Source organism: Chelon labrosus, assembly GCF_963514085.1.
Source record: "Chelon labrosus genome assembly, chromosome: 3".
In the NCBI taxonomy this organism is placed as follows: Eukaryota; Metazoa; Chordata; class Actinopteri; order Mugiliformes; family Mugilidae; genus Chelon; species Chelon labrosus.
This window is the reverse complement of record NC_140339.1, coordinates 27,177,268-27,201,035: the sequence shown is the minus strand read 5'-3', so window position 1 is coordinate 27,201,035 and position 23,768 is coordinate 27,177,268. Positions and strand designations below refer to the sequence as shown.

Below are 23,768 nucleotides of genomic sequence, written 5' to 3'. Positions count from 1 at the left end.
ATTTCCTTTTATTCTCACTTAATCCAAGTGACCAGGACTGCCTTCTTTCACCTGTGTAATATCGTTTAAATTGTGTTCCTGAGCTGCATACTATTCATACGTGGTCCTGGTCTCATCAACCTGTCCAGTCTGTCAACGCATAACTCTCAAACCTGCTTATGGTACCTCTTATATTCAGTCATTACAGCAAACTGCTATTGTCACTGACAGATTTATAACCCCAAATATCTTGTTTATATTCCTTATCAATCTCTTATGTAAAATCATCAGCTATATCTTGTATTTGTATCATCACCAGATTCTACACTTTAGTCAGATCATGTATGTATCTATGACAGATGTATGATTATCTCGTTCCTCCTGCTGCTCTCTTCTCTCTCTTTTCTGTCTCTACCTGGCCGACCGCAATCAGATGTGTCCCTCCATATGAGCTGGGTTCTGCTCAAGGTTTCTTCCTGTTAAAAGAGAGTGTTTCCTTGCCACCATTGCCCTAGTGCTTGATCTGGGGGTTCTGTAAAGAGGCAATTTGTGTTGTTTTTGATGTTAGGCCTGTAGGCCTGTTTATCTCCTGACCTCACGTCCCACTCCCTGAGCAGTGTCCTCACTTCATTGTTTAGCCATGGCATTAGGTTGGGAAACACCTTGATTGTCCTCCATGTTGTCACATTTAAAATCCCCCCCAGGGACAAATAAAGTCTGAATCTGAAGATTTGCTATACAGGAATGAATGTATCCTGGCACAGGATCTGCATATTCCTCCAGGTCATTGCCCTCTTACCCTCTCCCTGCCAATCTGATATCAAAACACTCCTGCAGCTTTGAGGTGGCTTCCTCAAACCACACCTGTACCGTTCTCATTGTTGGTTTTACTCTGCAGATCGTGGGTCTGCAGGCTGGGATCAGAGAGAATGAAATATGATCTGGTAGTCCAAGGTGTGCAGATGGTCGAGTCTCAACAAAGATCACTGCTAATAGAGTTCACAGTGCAGATTTACACCTGCGCATATCAAATGTCGAGACAGATGGTGTAGACAAACAGAAATCAAGTGTGCACTAGTGGATCTGCCAGCTTTAACTGCAAATGTCCACACTGTGGGATGAATAAAGGATTTTCTTATCTTATCAGCGTAGCATTCACTTGTTCTTGTATTTAGATAGAAATGAAGGTGTTCTTTTTTTTTATTTCCAGTTACAAAGGTTATTTACATCTCCACACCTCTGCCATAACAATAAATTGTCAAGTGTTATAGCTTGTTCACCGTGCTTGCAGACTGTTGACCGTTAAGTTACGTACCTTCACAAACAGAAAAGCCAAGGTTACTATGACTAAACAGTAACCAGGCATTCGGGTCAAAGACCTGAAACATTACTGTCTGAACTTTGTTTTAACAACTACTTACGTTGAGAATTACTTTCCTATTTTTATGATGTGGGGATGGTACAACAACACAATAACCTCACAAACACTTGTGTTCATTAGTTAGCTTAAAATATCACACATGTCTCAGTGTTTCGGTTTTATTATATTCAGTATATGAAGAGAGGGGAGTAATGACATGATTGCAGTGATAGAGTAATGACATGCAGACTCCTCCCTGTGAACTTTAGAAAGCTTTTCCTTTCGCAGCTTCCAGTGTGTTGAGCAGTTGGACGCTCCTTCCTTCTAATTTCAGCCAGAACTGAAACAACACAGAAGTGAGTACACTGACAAATGGTTTCTTTTGTGTGTGTGTCTAAATCAGTAAATTCCTGTAGAGGGGGAAAAAATGTTTCAGTGACAGTGGTTTATCTGCTGCTGAGCAGTACTCCTCTGGGGTCGTATTTGCAATGAGAGTTGCAGCTGATTGTTAAATTCTTATTCCACGTGTGCTCTGCTCTTTTACAGCAGGGAATCATATCTCATGGTTTGATATGTTAGCACTGTACAATATAATGATGGCTAGAGACGCGACTCGAAGATGACTTTTCGGCAATTATTTCCCTCTGATCGCTTTACGCAAACGTTTATCACATAAAAGGCCAGAGACAACTAATGAATAGCACAGCAGTAACTTTTAAATACCCTCAGCAATGCCACGGAGCACAGTGAGAGGCAGTCAGGAAAAACTACTGTAACCCAGGAAGTACAGAAAAGACTATGTTTGGGATGGACATTTCCCCTGGAAATCATGAATAATATAAATGTTAAAGGTGAAATTCACAGACATTCAACAAAATAGTTAATATAATATATATTATATTATATATTATTTATATATAAATGTAATGTAACCGTGTACTGTATGTAATAAATTTTACAAATAGAAAACTGTTGATTACAACTAAAACAAAGTGCATTTTAACTGATTTACACAAACTGATAAAGCGATCCAATCATGTGACATCGCATATAAACTTCAGTTCAGTGGTCTGGCGTCAGGTCAGAAGTGGTACTGTAGTCTTGAAAGTCTTCATTCTGTCCTTTTCAGCAAAACCTGTAGGAGGAAGTGGCAACTGCAGATGTGTTTTTGATCTCACTCTCAGTGAAACAAACGGCGTCGCCTGTGTGACATCAGTTGAACGCAAGAAAGAGAATAGTGGCACGATGCGTCATGAGTGTCTAACTGTGCACAGCTTGTAATTTTGTGTGGGAATGTCTCTACAGACTAACACATACTGCATTTGGCGACAGATAGTTTTTAACTTACTTAAAAACGCTGAAAAAGTTTGAGATTTATGGCACCTACTTTCAATTCCAATTCAGAGTAAAGGGCTGTAAGTATTCAGTCCTTAAGCCAAGGACATGTGATTGCATGCTGTCCTAGCTCAACGCCGCTGGATGAGATTGGTCGATTGCTGATTAGCTGAAAGGTTGGCCTGCTGCGTCTTGATCTCTTTTGGTCTCTGGGATGCAGTATCTCTTCCCTTGTGGCTGGTTAGGGTTACCGACGTACCAACGCTCTCCGGCTCACCTCTACCTGCTCATGCACTTCATTCCTCCTCTTCAGACTCCCCACAGCCAATGACAGGTCTCAGCCCACCATTTTGTTCTGATTGGCCATTAAAATCTGTCAGTATGTAAAAGCTGACTTACACAGGTGCAGGCAATGTGGGAATGGCAGCCAGCTTCATGGCAGGAAGTGCATTTGAAAATTAAAAGCATGCAATAAAATGAAAACACAGGAAATTTAATATAATAAAACGCTAAAACGCAGCAACCAGTGAATACAAGACCATTTACCATTTAAACTGTAGGAAATAATGTAGGAAATAGCAGCCCATCTGAGCAGCCCTGTCACTGAGCAGCTGTGAGGATATTTCGCCTACTTTTGCGAGGTTGCTGAGATGGACATGCTATCCCACTGGAACTCATCACAAGATAAAATGAAAAGAGAAGGAAGTTTTACTTGCTAGAAAGATAAGTGTTACTATCGGTTCAGTCCTGATTCAGTCCTTGGAATGTAACAACTTTATGGGTTTTGTCTGTGAAATGACCTCTCCACAGGAAGTCAGGAGTGATCAGTTGACTGTCATGCAAATGTGTATGCATGGCAACAAAAGAATTGTTTCTTGGTGAATAAAAATGATTCCTGAAAATTATGCTCTTTCCTTTTTCAGATATGTTTGGTGTCTCCGTATTATTGCTTCTCCTTCTGTCAGGTAAATTAGTGCTTCATTCAGACACATGGCTGATTTTTTTTAAATTAAGATCTTTGACTGTGAAGCTTTCTCACTGACACTTCCAGGAGCGAGAGCATTCTTGATTCAGAACGCTCAGAACGGCCTGTGCTTGGAGGACTCGGCAGATACGGGTGAACTGCTGCTGAAGAAGTGCAGCTTGGACTCAGAGTCTCAGCAGTGGATGTGGATGGGTCAGGGCATGCTGATGTGTGTTGCGTCATCCAGGTGTTTGTGGGCCCAGCAGAGAGAGACACCCCAGACCAAGTCTTGTCATGGACAGGAGGTTGTTGCTGAAGGGTTAATGTGGGACTACTACGGGGACAGACTGATCAGCAGAAATAAATCCCTGCTGCTGTCAGTCAAAGGCCAGGAACTGGTTCTCACTCGACGTATGAAACATTCGAAGTGGACTTTTCTGGTTGATGGAGATGAAAGACTCAGTAAGTCTCATTTACGATTAAATTTGACTAGAAGAAAGCAGTAGAATAAGATCTGTAACAAACAGAGGTGCTGTGCTGTCTGTCTGTGTGGTCCTCTTTAGGACTCAGGAGGGGATCTGAGGATTCAGACCAGTATGAGTTTGAAGAAGAAGAAGAAGAGACACAAGTACCGTCAGGCATGACAGACGAACAGAGAGAGTATCTCCGCTGGTACTACCGCACGGAGGACCGTAAGTGCTGCTCCTGAATAAATATATCCTCCAGGAAGTGTGTCTCATTTATTTAAAATGTATCAGGATGTGTGGTTGTAGATACTGTAGATCCAGATCATGGATGCGTTGCCACTGTTGAGTTTTTAATCTGACACTTTATACACTTTTAAAATACAATTTTATGATTAATCCATCTGTTCATTACACTACATTACGCTCCCTGGACTGCTACCAGGATTGTTGCGTGTCTCTTCAATGCTGACAACAGCTGAAGAATATCTCCAGTGTTGAGACTGAGGACTGCCTAGGATCTGACTCCAGATGCTCGTGGACTCAAATAAATAACTGTAATCACAAGGTGCCAGCCTCTGTGGTCATAAAGTTCCCTCAGTATTGTCAGTATTATTTCAACTGTGGATCCCCTGCCTGTATGTTTACCCATATGTCGTGATTCCTTTGCTTTCTTCAGTCCTGTCTCTTAACATACAAATTTAGACTTGTAGGACTGGTTGTCAAAATCTTTGCCCATGTAGATAACAGTAAAACTCCCTTACAGTCCACGGTGAACTAGAGTCTCTTTAATAATAACACATTGAGTGAGGGCAGCCATTGACAATAATGTGGACCTGAATACAGATGGAATCTGGTTGCTGATATCAGCAAACAACCGGTAGAAGCCAGTCACCTTGTGCTTCTTGCGAGAAGTTGCTATCCAATTGTAATAATAATGATAATAATAATAATAAGGAATCAAGTAAATGTTAACTCTCTTTGACAAGTGCTTCATTAACTTTCACCTACCACACGGCTACAATTTCTTGTTGCCTAACTTCCTGAATACAGAATGTAAAATCTTTAAGGCAGTGAGAATTGTGATTTCTACTTTTATCTGATGCAAAAGTTGAGTACGTAATTAAATGTGTTGTGCTTTTTCCAAGTGTTCCAAGTTCCAATAAAGAAAAATGGTTAGGTATAATGAAAGTGTGCTAGTGCATGTTCTTCCATTTGTGTTGCATTTTAGTATACAGAGTTCGAAAATGATAAAAACTGTAGCAATATGAGAAACAACCAGAACACCTTCCTGCAATATTGAAACTGCCCTAAAGCCCTAAAGGGGTCGGCCAGCAGAAATCCATGAAACAGAGCTTTATGCTGATAGGACCATATTCAGAGACACACAGGCTCCAAGTGACACAGACATCTTGACAAACACTGTTGTTGAATATGTTAGGGAAAAATAATTCCCTTTGGTGGGGCGTCACTCCATCTCCCTGCTGGAGAAACTGTCCATGTTAATCCATCTGTTGAATGAAATAAGTTATTCTTTGAGCTATTTATTTACTCAGTGCTTTATTCAGTTCTGTCTTCACCCTTTTGCAGCCACCATATGGAAGTTTGTGCTGCTGGGAGTGTCCTTTATCACTCTGCTTTGTGGTTTTCTGGTGCTGGGAATTGGAACCGTGGCCAACAAGTATGACCTGAAGTTATACCAAAATCAACATATCGTATGTTTGAGTGTGCTGAGTGACATGCTTTGCTGTCTTAATTCCAACAGGAGCAGAAAGAAGATAGCGAAGTACAAGGCAGCGGTGTCTCTTCTTAAGAAAAGAGAAGGTGAGGAGTTGCTAGCTCTTTCACAGCACACGGACTCCATCACACCTCCGCCATCAGACCGGCAGGTACAAGAAAGGTCTTCTGCATCCAGCAGAGACAATAGCACTCTCAAAGCAGGAAACATTGCAGTCACATGGAAAGATGGTAATACCTCCTTACTGTACACGCCTCCTGCTGAGGAGGAAAAACAGGAGCATGAGCAGGATAAGGTGTCAGCCTTTCAACAGGAGGATCATTGACAGAGGGAAGAATTCATAGTGAATGACTTCAGCCTATGACAAAGTTTATGATGCTCCCCTTTGCACGACAGTGCACACAAATTACACAAATATGATTAACTAATCAATGCTCTCCTCCTGATCAGTATGGACAGAATGTTTTGGATCTTTACCACTTCTTTATGTTCGATGTAGGTTGACGATTGTAGTTTTAGTTATAGATCCACTTTTTTGTGACATCTGCCTCAAATGTTAATAAACAGTAAATAATTTTATCACAGGATTGTGTCTGATCATTTTCATGATGGGGTGTGGTAGTTAGCACTGATGCATCACAGCAAGAACTCACGGGTCAGCTGGGGCCTTTCTGTGATGAGTTGTCTACCTGTGCCATCTATCTATGAAATTATAGACAAACACAACACGGAGTGATACAAAACAGAAATATTTATTTCAACTGTACACTTGATAGAAAATGAAAGAATCTGCAGTCTCATAAAATAACATTTCCTGTAGACTTCCCGAAGAACATACCTACATAAAAATGTTGAAAACTGAATTTTCTACATTTCTGCATAAAAACCTTAGCGTATTCTCACACAAGTTCCAGTCAATGTAATGAGAGGTGTTGAGATGAAACAACACTGCATTCCAGCATCAGAACCTAATCCCGTCTATGAAACATAGGGGTGGGACAAGCAGCCTGAGCACACAAGTCGTACTACAAAAGAATGCTTAAAGAAAAACAAACTTAATGTTTTGGAACGAGCAAATCAAAGTCCTGACCTTAATCCAATAGAAATGTTGTGGAAGGACCTGAAGCAAGTGGTTCATGTGAGGAAACCCACCAATATCTCAGAACTGAAGTGGTTCTGTGCTGAGAAATGGGCTTCTGTAGACGACTGATCAGCAGTTACCAGAAATGTTTAGTTGCTGTTATTGCTGCAGAAAGTAGTCGCACCAGATACTGACAAGGGTTCACTTATTTTTCATCTCACAGATATGTACAAATGATCCATTCGAGTGGGTTCTCAGTGTCTACTGTCAGGACTTGTGTGAAAATCCAGTGAAGTTTAGAGTCATTTTTATGCAGTAATGTTATGTGTGTGATGCTCTACAAACCCTGTGATGACTTCTTAATATGTATGACGGGCTGCTATAACCTTAGCTCAAGTCAGCAGACAGCCATGTGTGATCGGTACAAGTGCAGCAAAGGCTCTCTGCTCGCAGAAGTGGACAGAGGAGACTCTGCGTTCACTTGCAGCAGTCAGTGAAACCTCAGAGGATGACATGAATGGAGATAGAAGCATGAGATTTAAGGTTTTGTCAGGATTGGATCTATACATGGGTATGTCTGATGAGGTTGGGAGACTGTCCAGAACTGGTTCAGGGTCAACATTTAATTTCAGACTTCGATGTCCCCTATTCTCCCTTCAGTTCTCTTATGACCAGTGAGAGGTGTTGTTCTTTAATTGACTTACAATGCAGCTGCTTCACTTAGAGTTAGATAAAGAACTACAGTCTGTCTGAACTGTCGGCTCGTTCACAATCTGTGTTGTTTACTGACAGAACATTCTAGGAACCTCACAGTGTTTGCATATCACAACATTTATATGGTAACTAATACAATAGACAAAACTACCAGCTACAAAAGTTGTGATGAACCATTTTAGTGGCTTATAAATGGAATCAGTGAGATCTGGTGATGTTTTCCATTTAACAATGTGCCTTTGATGGTCACTGCTCCTCTATTACTGGAAAGCAATCCTTGGATAACTTAATTTCTTGAGGGAACATTCAGCTCAGTTCACAAATATAACTATTAATTTTTTTATCTAAGAGAACACAGACGGCATGAGTTCAGTCAATATTAATGTGTTCCGTTACCTATCTGCAGTAATTCAGTGGTGTGTGTGTGTGTTAGTGTGTTAGTGTGTGCGTGTGTGTTTGTGTGTGCGTGTGTGTTGATGTGTTGTTAGGCCGCACGCATCATCAGCTCTTCAAGGGCCCGTTCCCTGTGGTTCTCATGAACAAGCAGCACTTCCTTGATGGCGTTCTGCTGGAAGCCCATCTCATTGAACTGACTCAGCAGGTGAAGGAACTCCTCCGCCTTAAAGGGAAAAAAAACAAACAAACAAACAAAAATAAATCATTTTACTACATTAGATGCTTTATCAGGAGAAAAGTGTCAAATTGTCTTTGAGAAGATTAAAGAATGGTGATGCTGCACGTCTCTGCATGTCTTACTTTTGTTTCGCAGTTTTGAAACATCTCCAGAGCTTCTTCTACCTGAGCCATGTCATAACCCAGCTGACACAGGTGGTCACACGCAACCAGGTAACTCACGATCTGCAGACACCAACACAGACACTGTTGTAGTTTAAAGTAAGTTCTTTTCTGATAAGATGATCAGCAATTTTACATCGTTGCATGTCTGTAGCTGATTGAGACAAAGAGCAATCAGATCGTGGCTGTAAAAAACAAATGATCTCTTTACAGGGTTATGGCTTTAATTCTACTTTACTTTCATAATAATCCACCTTCCTTTAAACGTTATTTCATTCTGTTTCTCAGGAATACGCTAAACTTTATAGTTGAGGATCTGAGGAGAACCTCAACTGTTCTTTCACTGAATCAGTTCAGTGAACACAGGGCGTACCATAATATACCTCTGTAAGGCAGTAGTTCTTATCATAGTGATTAAACAGCTGAATGATCAGTGTGTTTTGACCTGATCTATAGTCAATGGTTTTTACTGACAAGGAAGGAAAGACAGATAAGAGAGTGATCTGAAGACTTCTTATGCCATGACGCCAATTTACTTTCTCAGAATAAATGTTGTCAATGCACGTTCGAAAGCCTTCTCTTTGAACTATTTACCTTTACTTAAAAAAACGGAAGCGGAACTCAACAGGTGGGCGAACCTTCCTTTGTCTTTGATAGGTCGTATTAATTGTACTAAAATGAATATCCTGCCAAAGTTTCTCTTTCTGTTTCAAATGCTACCCATCGCCGTACCTAAATACTTTTTTAAACAGCTGAACTCAACGATATCTAGGTTTATATGGAAGACTAAAACCCCCAGAATTAAGTTAAGAGTCCTCCAGGGTACATATCAGGAAGGGGGATTGAAACTCCCCAACTTTGAAACTTATTACTGGGCAGCACAATGCCGGGCAATCTGGGTATGGAAAGCAAACTTACGGCAACCCCCCTCTTGGCTACAGATGGAACAGCACGATATAAATTCTATGTGTCTTGCCTCAATTCCGTATGTTCCCTCACTCAAGCAGCTTCACACGCTGACAATAAACCCATTCATAAAACAAACCTATAAAACATGGTCTGAATTACGTAAAAAGACCCACAGTGATCAACCCCTATATAACCTTACCCCCTTTCATACAAACCCCCTTTTGCCTAAAGTTCTAAGAGATGGTATTACCCAAATATGGTTCACAAAGGGCATCAAAACTTTTGGGGATTTGTACAAAGACGGGGCTTTAGGGTCATTTGAAGATCTTGCAGATAAATACAGCCTTGACCAGAGGCACTTCTTTAAATTCCTACAACTTAGGCATTACATTCGATCAGAACAGGGGGGCAGACTTTTACCTATTACAACACAGCCCCTGGATAGTATACTGAGTGGCAAGAAGGAACTCAAGGGATTTATATCTTACATGTACAACGGCATTAACAGTCTGTTGGACAAAGAAGTGCTCAAGGCTAGGGGGTAATGGGAGGGTGACCTCGGTCACAATTTTGAAGATGATGATTGGATCGAGTTATGTGAAAAGGCCCACCGCTTTTCCTATAATAGTAAACACATACTAACTCAATATAACTTGATACACAGGACTTATTACACCCCGGAAAGGCTGCATAATATGAGTCAGACAATCTCTCGATACTGTCCAAGGTGTAAATCTGAGGTTGGCTCTCTTATTCACATGTTCTGGTCTTGTTCACAACTGTCCAACTACTGGGAAAGAATACTTAAAACCATATCCAAGGTAACTAATATAAATATACCATCCGAACCAAGGTTAGCTCTCTTAGGGGACACTTCAATGCTACCTGTGGAGGGCAGCAAAGTCAGGTTTATAAGAATAGCTTTGACAATAGCCAATAAATGCATAGCTCTCAAATGGAAGAGCGAAGACGCACCTGTACCCTCTCTTTGGCTTAGTAAACTAACCTCTTGCATCCCCAGCGAAAAAATAATGTATAATCTAAAACAAAGACCAGACAAATTTGAAAGAGTATGGGGTAATTTGATTGAACATTTGAATACAGCAGATATAGATAATTAAAGAGTGACACCAAAATAAGACCTGGTTACTGGTGAACAAAAGGTAATTATGTATTATCATTTTCCATTCGTTACTTCACCTTTGGATTTTTATACACTTTGAATTAATTTCCATTTATATATAGTTGTATTTATTTATTTTTTTGTATTTTATTTTATTTATTCATTCGCCTTTGAAATTTTGATTGTCTTGCTGTACTTTAATGAGTATCTAAGTATGTATATACAGTATATATATATAATTTACCTTTTTTTTTTTTTGTGTGTGTGTGTATATGTACTTATAAATGTCTGTATGTGGTTGTTTTCATACATATCTTTATAAATATATGAACCAGTAAGGGAAAATGGGGGGAGGAAATGGGAGGGGGGCCAAGGGGAAAAAAAATAAGATGTTGAGTGTATAATTTGCTATGTTATACGTTAACATGACAAAATTCAATAAACACAATGTTCAAAAAAAAAAATAAATGAATAAATGTTGTCATGTTTCAGAAGCCTTTACTGAACCAACTGTATGGTAATTATCAGAAAAGCAAAGGATTTCAATATTCACTGTGAAGAAAGGGTTGATGAGCTACTTGAAGACATTCAAATGTGACATGGTAATAGTTGAGCTAAGGCCAATAGTGTGTCCTTCCTTTTTCTAATTTTTTTCCCATTAACCCTGCACTGTAGTTTGAGATTTATTCTGTGCACACTAGGCTACTGTATGTTGTGGGAGTGTAAAGCAGAGCTATCTCTGGGAGTCAAAGCTCTATTTTTACATTGGCTTACAATGGCTTAGCACAGTGTTTCTTCTCCCTTCAGGGTGTATGGTGTTTTTTGTAATATTTTCTAGGGTGCTGATTTTGTTTTGAAACTGTTTTCAACCAAAAATACCAAGGGTAACTGTGATTTGTTTTTTGACATCACAGTGGGAATAACTGCTAAAATGACCAAGCATGGGGCTTCCACCATGTAAGGGTACACTAACTGCTGAGCCAGCTTTTTCAGTTAATAATAGGTCCAGAAAAAAACAACCCAGTGTTTGTAATAGGATGCAGCTGACGAAACACAAACGTTGCCTACGTGTCTCCTAGAAATGTTTTGCTCTTAGTTGGATAAAACACTGACCTGGTCTGGACGCTGCCGACCTGTCCTCTGCAGGGCAGTGACGGCAGTATGGAGGGGGTAGCCCTGAGAAGTGATGGCCCCCAGCAGTTCTCTCTCCTCAGGGCTCAGAAGTGACAGGAGCTCTGCTGAAGAGTCGGAACCAGAGAAGGGAAGACCCTGTGGAGGCAAAGTGGCAGGAGGGTTTCTGCAGACATCAGGTTTGAGGCGCATCTAAAAAAGATTTTAAAAAACAAAACAAAAAAACAGCAGACTGTTGTGAGAACAAAGACAGATTCTAGCACTTTAGTGTGATAAAACACATTTGTTAATCCTGATGAACCTCTTATAAGCCGACTGAATTCAGGGAGTAGACTTTACAGAGTCCAAATCCTGACAGACATTTTGGAAATATAAACAGGACATAAATGCAAAAAGGTGTGAACTGATTTCTTCTTCCAAGACAACAAGATGACGGCACGGATGTAGGCCTCTGTACGGTGCTCTACAGTACTTTGGTGTATCTAAAAAAGCTAAAACAACTGGACTTGTTTCCCACCACTCATCCGTGTGACTTTTTGAGTTCTAAATGACAGGTAGTTTAGGGTTTTTTAAACATAATGGATGTAATTATAATTAAATGTGATGCAGACCTGGAACTCACATGACACAACATTCACCTGGAATTATAGAACGTTGTTCATATTAGCCTGGGTTGTATTCACTTTCTCACAGTCAGTGGTTCTCTGACAAACGGTTATTAGCCAGAAACTCTCCAGACGCAAGATGTTTGGGGACAGATGTTACTACTGTGTTGTAAGTAGTGTCTCCTTCCACTTGTTTCAAGAGGAATTTTCATATTTTATATAGATGGCTTCCTTTAGGCAGCCATCTACGATTTACTTTGTTACAGACTGCTTAGCAACAGTCAGAACAATGAAAAAAGTGTCTGTCTTCATTGAATATGGATAATTTACAGAATGGTGGTCAGTTGTATCGTATTGAACGTGTGGGACAATACAGTTTGAAATATTTTGCAATTAAAACTACCTAAAAGCACAGACACAGTGAAATGTCTTTGATTTAATCAGCTTAAAGACTGCCTGGACGTCCTGCTAATTAAAATAGGATAATTAAAACTGCTCACACTCCACTCAGTATGTTTCTTCAAATGAACCTGGCTATCCCTTACCGTAGGTGATGTGTTGTGGTCGCTGATGCTGAGGAACCTGTCAACTGTATTGGCTCTGGAGGGGGAGGTCCGGGTGTTGAGAGATCTGAGTGAGGAAGGGCTCTGGGGCTTGGTGTCTGTGTTGGGATTCTGCTGTGTGGGTGTGTCCAGCACTGAGAGGGAACACTGACGCAGGTTCTTCCTGCGCTGGTGTGGCAGACTGCTGAGACAGGCTGGAGGGTTAAGAAAGTCAGGGACGAAGGCTCTCTGCACTCTCTTGTGACCATGCTGACATGAAGCGTCGGAGCGCTTCTCCTCCGGCAAAGCTTTCGCTGTCACACACATCTTGGCTTTCTGTGCAGCACTCTCCCCTTCATCCTCAGAGTCCGAGATGGCAAACTTGGTGCGCAAGACGGTGGGGTTGAGGCTGTGGGAGCGCTGTCGAGGGTTGGGCTCCCAGAAGTCTGAGCTGTGGCGGCTGGCCAGGCGGCTTTGCTGTGGGCTGCTGAACACCATCCAGTATGGCGGGCAAGATGGCTGCAGTAATGACGTAGAGGACGAAGGCTGAGGCCGGCTGGTGAAGCCACTCTGCAGCCCAGTTAGTACCCAGTTCTCTAGACTGAATACATACTGTCACATGGACAAACAGCATGTTAGTCACAAAAACAAATATTTCAAGATTAATTTGATAATAGGTGTGATAAATGTTTTTGTTGCATTGGAGGTCTGGCACACTGAATTTGAAGCCTGGCCCCGCTCTATGGAAAACAAGTTGAGGCAGCTGGTCATGCACATATGGTTGGTTCGAACCAACCTAGTCTTGCTCCCTGGGAGCTCCAGAGCAGTACAACACTGGATGACAGACAGTACAAAGGAAGCGTAGTCCTACACACCAGCGCATGGTTCACCACTGACTCACTGGACATACCCACTGATAAACCAGCTCTGGTAATTAGCAACTTTTGCGAAACGTGAAGTTAGATACTGACACTGAATCCTATTGAAAACTGCTGCCAAAGGATAAGCATAAATATGGTGAGAGTGTTATTCATGTTGCAGGTAATGACACCCTGTTAAGCTACAATAGAGCACTAAAAGAAATGTGAAATTGGTGTGTAGCTTCGCCAAAACCATGTCAGACCTCCAAGCTTTTTTTTGTTTTTTTTAATAAATTGAACTCTATGACCCTCAGGTGACGTGTACGACTATATCTCTGGTCGTCTTTTGTCCATCGCTGCATTAAGCCCACCCTAACAATTTTATTGGTCCAGCAGATCCTTGCTGGGGCATTATCAGTTCCTAAAGGTGTGGCTAGCTCCACACCAGCTTACCGCCACACAAAAAAAAAAAATAATAAATTGTGGGCAGGGAAAATTTGGACTGGATTCCAGGCCTGCAGAGTCCCAGAACTGTCTAACACTGAAAACTCTCCAAACTAAATAGAAGCTCTGTAGGTCATGTTTATCCCTGAGCAAGACTCAAGGACACTGGTGTGTGAATGTGTGTGTGCTTGTGTGGACTCGTGGTAGGTGTGTTATTGCAACTGTAAAGTGCTTTAAGTACCAGTAGTACCAAACAACCCTAATATAACAATACGAACAGTTATCAGAATGTGGTTTTTACAAGAGAAAGCAGCAGGTACACTATACATAGAATACTGTACTAACAGACAGAGAGGAAAACACTGACCTCTGTTTCTTGGAGTACAGTGAGGTAATCAGGTAGAGTCACTTTGATATCATCTTTGACTTCTTGTATGGAAGCAGCCTCTGGCATCTTCAGAGGGACACCATCCATACTGCACAGGGCACTGAGAGACACACATTTACTGGTAAAACATTTTAGATTAACATATTTACTACACAATAATGATGACATTCATGTTCACATCGCGCTTGAATAAACTGAGTGACATCATGTTCACTAATTCTTGCGCATCACAATAGTCCCATAAGAACTAGGATAAAAGCCATGCAATAATTTGAAACCAAAACAAAATAATAATAAAAAAAATGTCTTTAAAAGGCGTCATGTACGTGAAACACATATTGGGACCTATCTCAATGGGAAGGTGTATTTGGCCCCGTTGAAGTGCTCAGGTTAAAAAATGAGTAGGCTGCACTCATCAGGGTCCATGCAAATCATTCACATTGGTATTAGTGGAAGGTTCAGGGCCAACTGGAGAAAACTGGACGCCAATTATATAACCTTGTCACTGACACCAAAATGAGTAGAGGGTATGGCATGATGATGTATTCATTGCTAAAAATTAAGGCAAAGTCCGACATGCATGACTTAATCGTACCTCACATAAGGCTGGTTTTGTAGTTGACTCTAAGTCTTGGCTTTATTTAGTTGATGGTATCAACATTTGATGTAATTTACTGTGCTGTAAAATGGAGTAAGTCCTGCAGATCGGTTTAGTAATCATTGTTTTAATCATTATTAATTGGGGGCACAAATGACCTACTGTGAAAAAAGCAGCCTCATTGAAAGCATTCAGTATGTACTGTACATCTTTAATGTTGTATACTTTAGTTATAATGTCAGTAAGCTTTTATTAAAAACACACTTGAGTTCCAGTAATATATATAACTATGAGACTTTGTTAATGAGATGTTTAATGATATTGAAGCTCAAGTAGGAATTATCTCGGTAAACTGATGACAGATTTGAACTTTAACAGCTAAGATCTTGTCTGAAAGAAAATAGTTTTCCTTAAATAAATTAGTCGTTTTTTCGTGCCCCTGCTGCCTGCAGAATGCATTTTGCAATTCCTTGCTGTCTCAAATGCTCACAAATTATATGCCAACATGCCCTTGATAAAACAATTGGATCAAGTACACGCATAGAATCATAAGAACGCATAGAACATTCCTCCAGCACGTGTGCACGTCCACAAAGGATTCATGTCTCAGTAACAAAAGGGAAAATGAAAAAGGTTCTCAGTCATTTAAACATTTCTCTTTTTGTACTTATTTATATATTATTATTTATTTCCACACTTATTTCCTTCTTCGACGATTTTTTTCATTGCTGACGCACTCCTGTGAGAAAAGATGGACGACTAATGTCAAGCACAGATCAAAAATGTCTCTAGTCAATTTTAAATGTATTTATGAATTAGTTTATTTATTTTTTGCACTTTTTATGTATTATTTCTTCTTTTAAACCATAATGTGCCATTAGCTGTATAAATTTGCATTAAAAAAAAAAGTGGAATTTCTTTATGTACAGACACGTGTTGAGTAGTTTCGTAGTTCTGGAGCCTTACTTGCCAAATAACAAAACAAGGGGTTGGAATGTCTAATTGTAGTGTTTGCATTGCAATTCCCCTCAATAAAAAATGTAAAAATAAAAAAAATGAGAAAAGCAGCACCCTCTGCATCTCAGCTAAATACATGGATGAAAAAAAGAAGAAGGTGAATGAACAGAGAAATGAGAAAAGCAATTAAGGATTACCTTCCCTCTAATACTATCTGCTTTGAGCCATTGTCTAATTTGTGGAGTGTGTTACACAATGAAGAGTGAATCATGTGCAGGGAAAGGAACAGAGGAATGTATTAGGCAGCATGTTAGGCTCTCCATTGGACAAATGAGACGTCTTCTCCGGTCAGAGACACAGTGGAATCACTATGCAACTAACGATGTGAAATGAGACTTTTCTCAAGTTCAGATGAGGGAACAGATGGCTTCTGTTTACGCAGTAAGGTCATTTTGTTTAGTATTTGTCCCTGCTGTCCGGCCAAAGTTAATCAGACTGAAATACCAAAACACCAGGCAGACAGATGGTCTTGGATATCCAGGAGCACGGAGTAGATGCTCCCTAAGCTGATGGTGTTGTGTGGTGTGCACTTAGATGCTAATGCCACTGGACAAATATCATCAAAGGTACATGACTACATGATTAGTTTGCAAAATACGTTCATCATTATTGAGGAAATATCGACTCTACCCAGTAAAGCTTCAGATGTCTCATCTGAAATTCCCCATCTACCAGTTTAGAAGGAGACTAATGAACTGGCTAATATTTAGAATATTTTGCAGAAACATTATTTTTTGTAGATTATAATCGTGTTCTCTAAATAAATGTGTAGCACTCCCTTGTCTGTCAACCACATTTATGTATTTTTCTATTTAGATTAGAAGAATAAAAACTCCTACCTGTGTGTTGTTGGATTTCCAGTCAGACTCTATGTGTGCAGATAGGAGACTGAAGCACCACACTGTAGATCCAGCTATTGAACCTCCTGGAACTCTAATCCACTTACCTCCAGTAACTCTCATCAGCTGACTTACTGCCCACACAGTCAACACACACATCAACATGGAAAGTAAAAGCATCACACATTATTGCAGCAGTAAAGACAGCTGATTACAGCGTCATAAAGCCTCTGCTGGATTTTCATTGGATGCCTGTGTGCTGGTCTCAGTGGTTGTAGTTATGAACCCTGAGGGAACCATCACATTCCACTGAAGCTCCCTTAGCATTGCAGTGTCTCACATTGTTTTCAGTGGTTGTAAAAGATTAAAGATTGTACTCCAGATTGTGCACCAGACGTTGGGAGTCATTGAACTCAAGTCCTTAAAGCTGCTGTAATCAGTGTATTTATATTCATGGATCCAAGAGATTGTGATCTGAGCACGAGCTTTACACTTCACACAAGCTCTGCTGTGTTTTCTGGCATCAACAGGCAGTTGTTCAGATTTAAAATCTGTAAAACAGTATGGTGTACTACCTGTCTAGGCATAAATAGCATGCAGATACTGTTGGAGAACACAGTGGAGTGTAAAGACCAAAAAATGAATGGCTTTAATTCAAATGATGATTGTTTTGCTCCATGGTTACTGTATGTGGAAATAAAACCTTTTGCTGACAGTTTCTTTATACTTTATACTTATATACAGTATAAAGCTTTGTCATATGTTGGATGTGTTTATAACACACTGTGTCACAGAAAATGTTCATAAAACTAGTAATAATCATTCATTAGGACACCAAATTATTTTAATAAAAAGTAATTTTATTTTTCAAATTATAAATACATTTCAAAGTCAGTAGAAACAACAACAAAAAAAATCCATTATTCCATTCCACTAACCAGTTGTCATCTCAAGCTGGGCTTACACCAACTGGTCCTGCACTGTGTGTGCAGAGGAGGTTCTGACTGGCAGCTGTATGTATTTTGGGCTCCAACTGACAGACAGCACAGATGAGTCAAGGACCATCATGATCGGTTTCTGAAGTCTGCACGGCAGAAGCCCAGACCTGGTCCGACGGGGGGGCTGGCAGGATCCAGTTCTGAGGTATAAAGGAGCCATCGGGGTGATCTGCTGAAACCACGAACATGTCCCACTCTTTCCTGAAAGAAAGCAGTTGTATTCAGGAAGCTTCTCAATGAAGATAATAAATAGCTAATAAAAGCTGAAAACAGTGATGAATGCCCTGTGTGACTTCCAGACTGTCAGAAACTGGCAGCCAGAAAATGTTATCAGATGCTACTTTAATGCGCAATTTATAGTACTGCAGCATGTTGACTGCATAGCTACAACATGGCTCTGGACCCTATGCTGCAACCTACACCGTAACCTGACATGTATCTCACAATATGCCTGCGATGTATTTGAAACCTTTGATGTTTCTCCACAAACATAGAAATTTATCATTTTTAGGCTCTGTATTTGAACAAACTCCTACAGAATGTTTCTGATGTGCTTCAGTTCTGGTCAGCACAGATCGTCCACAAACTGGACGATTAAACATTATTAAAAGCTTTTGCACAAGCTATGCAACATGGCAATCATCTCCATTCAAAGTCTTTTGGAAATTGCCATTAAAACATTAGAAGCATCTGATAACATTGCAATCCCTGATAGGGGAAAGGGTTAAAATAAGGCACAGCCCAACTGAAGCGCAGCCAGGCAATGGCAAGGGTGTGACAGCCAGTTGAATGCTGCTTGCAGCTTTAATCTATATTTGGATTCCTTCTCTGTAATAGATCTTTCTGAGGCTTCCCTTAAGCAATATTATTACGAAACACTGCGTAATCTTCCGTTGCAATGCAGATGACATCCAGTTCTATTTATCCTTGAAGCCAGGTGAAACAAACCAGACATAAAGACGTGGATGACCTGTAACTTTCTACCCTCTTTGTATTTGGCCCTAAACACCTCAGAGATTCATTGTCTAATCATATAGTTTCTCTGTATAGTATTACCCTGGCCTCCAGTACCACTGTGAGAAACCTTGGGATTATTTATATTTACACAGGCCAAAAAAAAAAAAAAAGTCACCACCTGGATTTAACTAAGCAAATAGTTACGGGCCTCCTATTGGATAATTACTGCATGGGTGATTATCTTTCAGCTGTCAACAAGTTATTTAACCCCAACTGATGCAATGAGTAGCTTCTCATTTCTTAACAACCATGTTGAAAGACACATCCTGTGGTCGTGGAGAAGATGTTAGTCTGTTTGAGAAGAGTCAAATCATTGGCATGCATCAAGAAGAGAAAACAGGATCTAAGGAGATTGAAGAAACTGCTAAATTTGGGTTAAGAACTGTCCAACTCGTTATTAAAACTAGGATAGTGGGGAACCATCGTCTTTGAGAAAGAAATGTGGTCGGAAAAAAATCCTGATTGATAAACATGAAATCAAATTGAAGAAAAACAAGGGATTGGGACTGAACAGCTGTGTAGCCTTAAGAAAACCACTAATCACTTTCACTACTTGAAAGGTAAGCTCATTCGTTTGTGTGTTGAAATAAATAACTTGAATAAGATGAAGACCAACCTGATCTGTATCAAAGCATGCAGGGAATGTTCAGCATGGCTGTAGTACTGTCTGAATGGCTGCAAGACACTATCCCTGGGAAGCTCCTCTGTCGAACAAACAGAGAAACACATGTTCAGCTATGTTATAAAGCACACACGACTGTGATTTGATCATACCAGACAAACTTTTACCTCCAAACAGCATGGAGTGCACTCTGTGTTTCCTCTGCAGCTGTCTCTCTTTCTCCTTCTTCATTCGCCTCTCGTGCTCTCTCCTCCTCTCCTCCTCTTGCTCTCCTTCCAGCATTACCATCAGAGCTTTCTCCTCTGCCGAGTAAATCGCCATCCTCTTCTTTATCACATAGCCCATATGTTCCAGTCTGCTGCTGAATACCTGGTTGAACTGCTGCTCAGTGTCGATACCTGACGCATACACACATAAAGAGTTATAGAGTGTAGACACAATAGTATCACAAAAGATTTACGCCCCTTTACATTCAATTGAAGCTAGTTCTGTCTTATTTATATGGCGCAAAATCATAATTGTATCATATACAGTATGTAATAGTAATCTTAAGACACCTTGCATAATAAGGTCAAGACCTTCCAGTATTATTGGAAGAAGCTCAATTCCCCCTTAAGCAACACTTGATGACAGTGGGGAGGAAAATGTTTTTAACATTAGGAATCTCCAACAGAAACAGAAAAGGGACAAGCACCATCTGCCCCAACTTGCTCGGATGAGTGGATAGCAAAGAGAAAAGATGAGCACAGAGGATTGGCCTAGTCTCTTGTTTAAAATAAGAAAAGAGATTCTGTTGGAGGGTTAAGAGGGATTTTGCACGACAGTTCAGATTTAAAGTTATACTGGAAAACAGGCAAAAACAAGGAAAGAGCGGTGGCAAAATAAGGATTCATTAAACACATAACAAATCTCCTATGGCTTTGTGTGAATATTCTGTTAATGATCTTAAAATTATATGGTCTTATCATTTACTACTTAATATTAAAAGCAAGAATGTCTACCTATGTTACAAAGTTCACCTGCAATTGGATAAAAGGTTTCTTTAATTGTTTGCACACACCAGTGTCCAGTAAAAACTAGGAACACACAGAGCCAATTTCACTTTGCATTTAACACACAGAGCTCTTTACAAGATTTTCTGTATCACCTACAGTAAGCAAAATGTACCTCATGCAAAAGAAAAAAACCAAAAAAAACTTAATTTTGTGAAATATGAATTACTATTTTTAAGTCGACTCTTGTGTAGGCCCACACTAAGTTTTTATTTAATAATACTTTTTTTCTGCATCTTGATCCCAGAAAAAAGCTGTCGCATTCTGCTTCGGACAGAGATACTGTGTATGGCAATATAACAGTACATTGGATTAGATCATTTCTTCCCAACTGAAGAAGCACTTCTCTATAAGTAATGACATGCTTTCTTTCTAACCGACGCATGATCACAACTTGCTCCACAAGAATGACACGGCCATAGCTGCGCAGATTTCCTGAAACAACACAGTTGAATATTGTCATCTAAACTTGTTCACACTGACTTTATCAGACACCTGTGGTTTCCGTGAAATGCCTTGGTGGTACACCACCATCCGTGTTCCACTGAAACAGGACGTCTGGAGCTAAATAGATCACGAAATCTCACCTTTCCTGGATGCTGCTTCTTTCCGCAGCCTGCGCAGCTTCTCCAAAGATTTCAGGACATCTTCCATCCTCTTCACATCTGCCTGCTTCTTCCTCACCTCACACAGAACGGAGTCTGCTGCCAGCTTCAGCTCCCGCTCCTGATTCGCAAACACACACGTTACTAATGCCTTGTCTCATGATTATCCTTTGGTGGTGCAGAGCAGGTTGTCCATGAATGAGTGTTTAGTGGTTCAATCCCCCATACATGGACAACATGCTGAAGTGTCCTTAAGCAAGACACCCAACCCCAAAGTTGCTGCCAGATGTGGCATTGTTACTGTAAAAGCCTCTATAGTGTACCAGAGCTATATAAACACAGGACCAAGATCATATCTGAGTTTTAGCTCTATGCTGAAAGTTCACTGCAGCTATGGATCCTCTGTTGACAACAGTCCTTACCTTCTTCTTGTCCTCCACTTGCTGTATTTGCTTCATCATCCATTTATCTATAGCAGCCTCTTTCATAGAGCGGCGCTCCTTGGCATTCTCCTCCTCCATCCGCAGCTTTTTCCTGGCCCTCTCTCTCAGAGCTCTCCTCCGAGCAAAACGAGACGCATCAGCTTTCATCTGATCTAAACATTCGGGGTCACTGACGAGTTTCCCTTTCTCACATATCTCTTTCATCACATTTAAAGTCATGAAATAGGAGTCACTCCACACAGAGTCCTTGTGCAGGTTGTGTTTGAGAGTTTCACAGGACTCTTCCATCAGTGAGACTAGCTGAGATACCTGGTACAGTGCCTTTCTGAGTGCGGGGACTGAGCTGAGGCGTGGCTGCTGCCTCTGCTGGGTCTGTGGGCTCCTGGACTTTTTGCTTCTGTTCTGCAAAAAGCCTCTGAGCCACTGTGTGTCCCGCATCCTCTGCACGGCTCTCTCATCTCCCGGCTGTGTTGTAGTTAGCCGACTGCTGTCACGGCCCTGCTCACAGTCATACCGAGGGGTCTGAGGGCCAGCTCTGAACTGCTGAGAGAACGGCTGATACGCAGGGAGTCGGGGGCTACGGTATGCGTCCACCTGAGCGGGCGGCGCCATGCTCAAGGGCCCCGGCGGTGGGTAGAAAGGAGGCGGGGGGACGGAGAAGTCAAATCCATATGGAAGGGGGAAGCGAGGCCCTCCTGGACCCGCTGCTCCGGAAGACGATATGGGGGAATCGTGTCTGAATTCGTACGAGTAACCGTCGTGAGCCGGTGGAGGTTCCCACGGTGGTTGAGTGTGGTCCGGCTGCGGTGGTCCATGCAACCCGCTGCTTGTCGGCTGTCTGTTAGCGATATACGGCGTCTGCATACTACCACCATCGTAGACAGGGGGTTGTTGACTTTCTGGCTGAGCGTACTGATACATCCTGTCCATGTTGGCGGCATTAACTCGTTCAAATGTTGCTCTAAATACTTTCTTTCACATCTCAGCAGCAGCCATGTTTACACCGTCTTCTGGTCTTTCTTCTTCTTCTTTTGTTTTCCTCAAAGGCTCATAAGGGCTCCCCCTGTTGGCTGAGTGCAGTATAGGTCATAAACTCCTCAATCCTTGTTAATGGATAGATAATATAATGCTGATGCATGTTCAAATGTCCATTTTTCCAAGAGTGGGAAATAAATTTAAAAAAAAAGTGCAGTGTATAAGCAATTTCCCTTGTGTACCAATAAAGTTCATCTAAGTTTATCTAATCCAACATTTCTTCGTAAGGTCTATGTTCTCATGCCTCACAGCTTTTTTAGCCAAGAAAGCTAGTAGATAGTCCCTTTACTTAAATGCCATATAATGACTGATGATCCACCATATTTGATGTTTACAGGCACAGAGAAACTGTCAGATGTCACAGTGTTTGTTATTTTATAGAATAGATAGAGTTGAATGCCTTTATTGTCACTATACACATGTACAGTGAGATTAAAAGCCAACTCCAATAACAGTGCAAAAACAGTGTAAAAAATATACAATACAATATAAACATAGGTAATATACAGTAAAGATAAAAAAAAAGTAACATAAAGTAATAGTACAAAAAAAGGGAGGTAAGGTGCACAGTCTTTGAGTCCCAGAGCAGTTCTAATGGAGGATCTTTTGGCGAAATTTGGAAAATTATTTGGACATAGTTGGGTTTTATTTGTTGATGACAGAGCAATTTGGAGAAGAGGAAGAGATGTTCAAATGACCTTTGTTACGGTATGAATGGGCATGCGGAGGGCAGTAATACGCCCACTCTCCTAATCACCTGCCAAAGTTTCCAAAAAGAAGAACTTGAAGAGTTTAAAAATAGAAAGGACGACAAGTAAACATGACTAGTCATTTCACTCATCCCTCCGTAGTTATTCCCCACGCCACATATAGATTTCAAGATACAGCAAGAAGTAAGGTGTGAAGGTGGAGCACTTTTTATTCCAGAGAAAGAAATACACATGAAGAAATTTGTTTCTGATCATTTATCTGTTTATTCCACAGAACGTTTGGCAATAATATTAGCACTGCAGTGGGTTGAGAAGAATACTGAAAACACTGTGCAATACTTTACAATATATATGCCCATTCACACCGTAACAAAGGCCATTTATATGCAGGCTATAGTTC

The 23,768-nt window shown here is 40.7% G+C and overlaps 2 protein-coding genes across 2 annotated transcripts; both read right to left on the bottom strand.

Moving 5' to 3' along the window:
- Window positions 1-8,089: 8,089 nt before the first annotated feature.
- ubap1lb (ubiquitin associated protein 1-like b) lies at window positions 8,090-14,519 on the bottom strand (the record flags this gene model as incomplete). Its single annotated transcript, XM_084542021.1, has 5 exons — window positions 8,090-8,254; window positions 8,392-8,493; window positions 11,576-11,785; window positions 12,744-13,352; window positions 14,412-14,519. 5 exons carry the CDS (start codon window positions 14,517-14,519, stop codon window positions 8,120-8,122), a joined length of 1,164 nt encoding a protein of 387 aa, XP_084398147.1. The 3' UTR covers window positions 8,090-8,119.
- A 3,210-nt stretch (window positions 14,520-17,729) lies between these two features.
- Window positions 17,730-22,649, bottom strand: pdcd7 (programmed cell death 7). The gene is made up of 5 exons (XM_084542001.1): window positions 21,603-22,649; window positions 21,163-21,301; window positions 19,691-19,921; window positions 19,518-19,605; window positions 17,730-18,085 (listed from the first exon to the last, which is right to left on the bottom strand). The coding sequence occupies exons 1-5, from the start codon at window positions 22,551-22,553 to the stop codon at window positions 17,941-17,943; spliced, it is 1,554 nt and encodes a 517-aa protein (XP_084398127.1). The 5' UTR covers window positions 22,554-22,649; the 3' UTR covers window positions 17,730-17,940.
- Window positions 22,650-23,768: the final 1,119 nt, after the last annotated feature.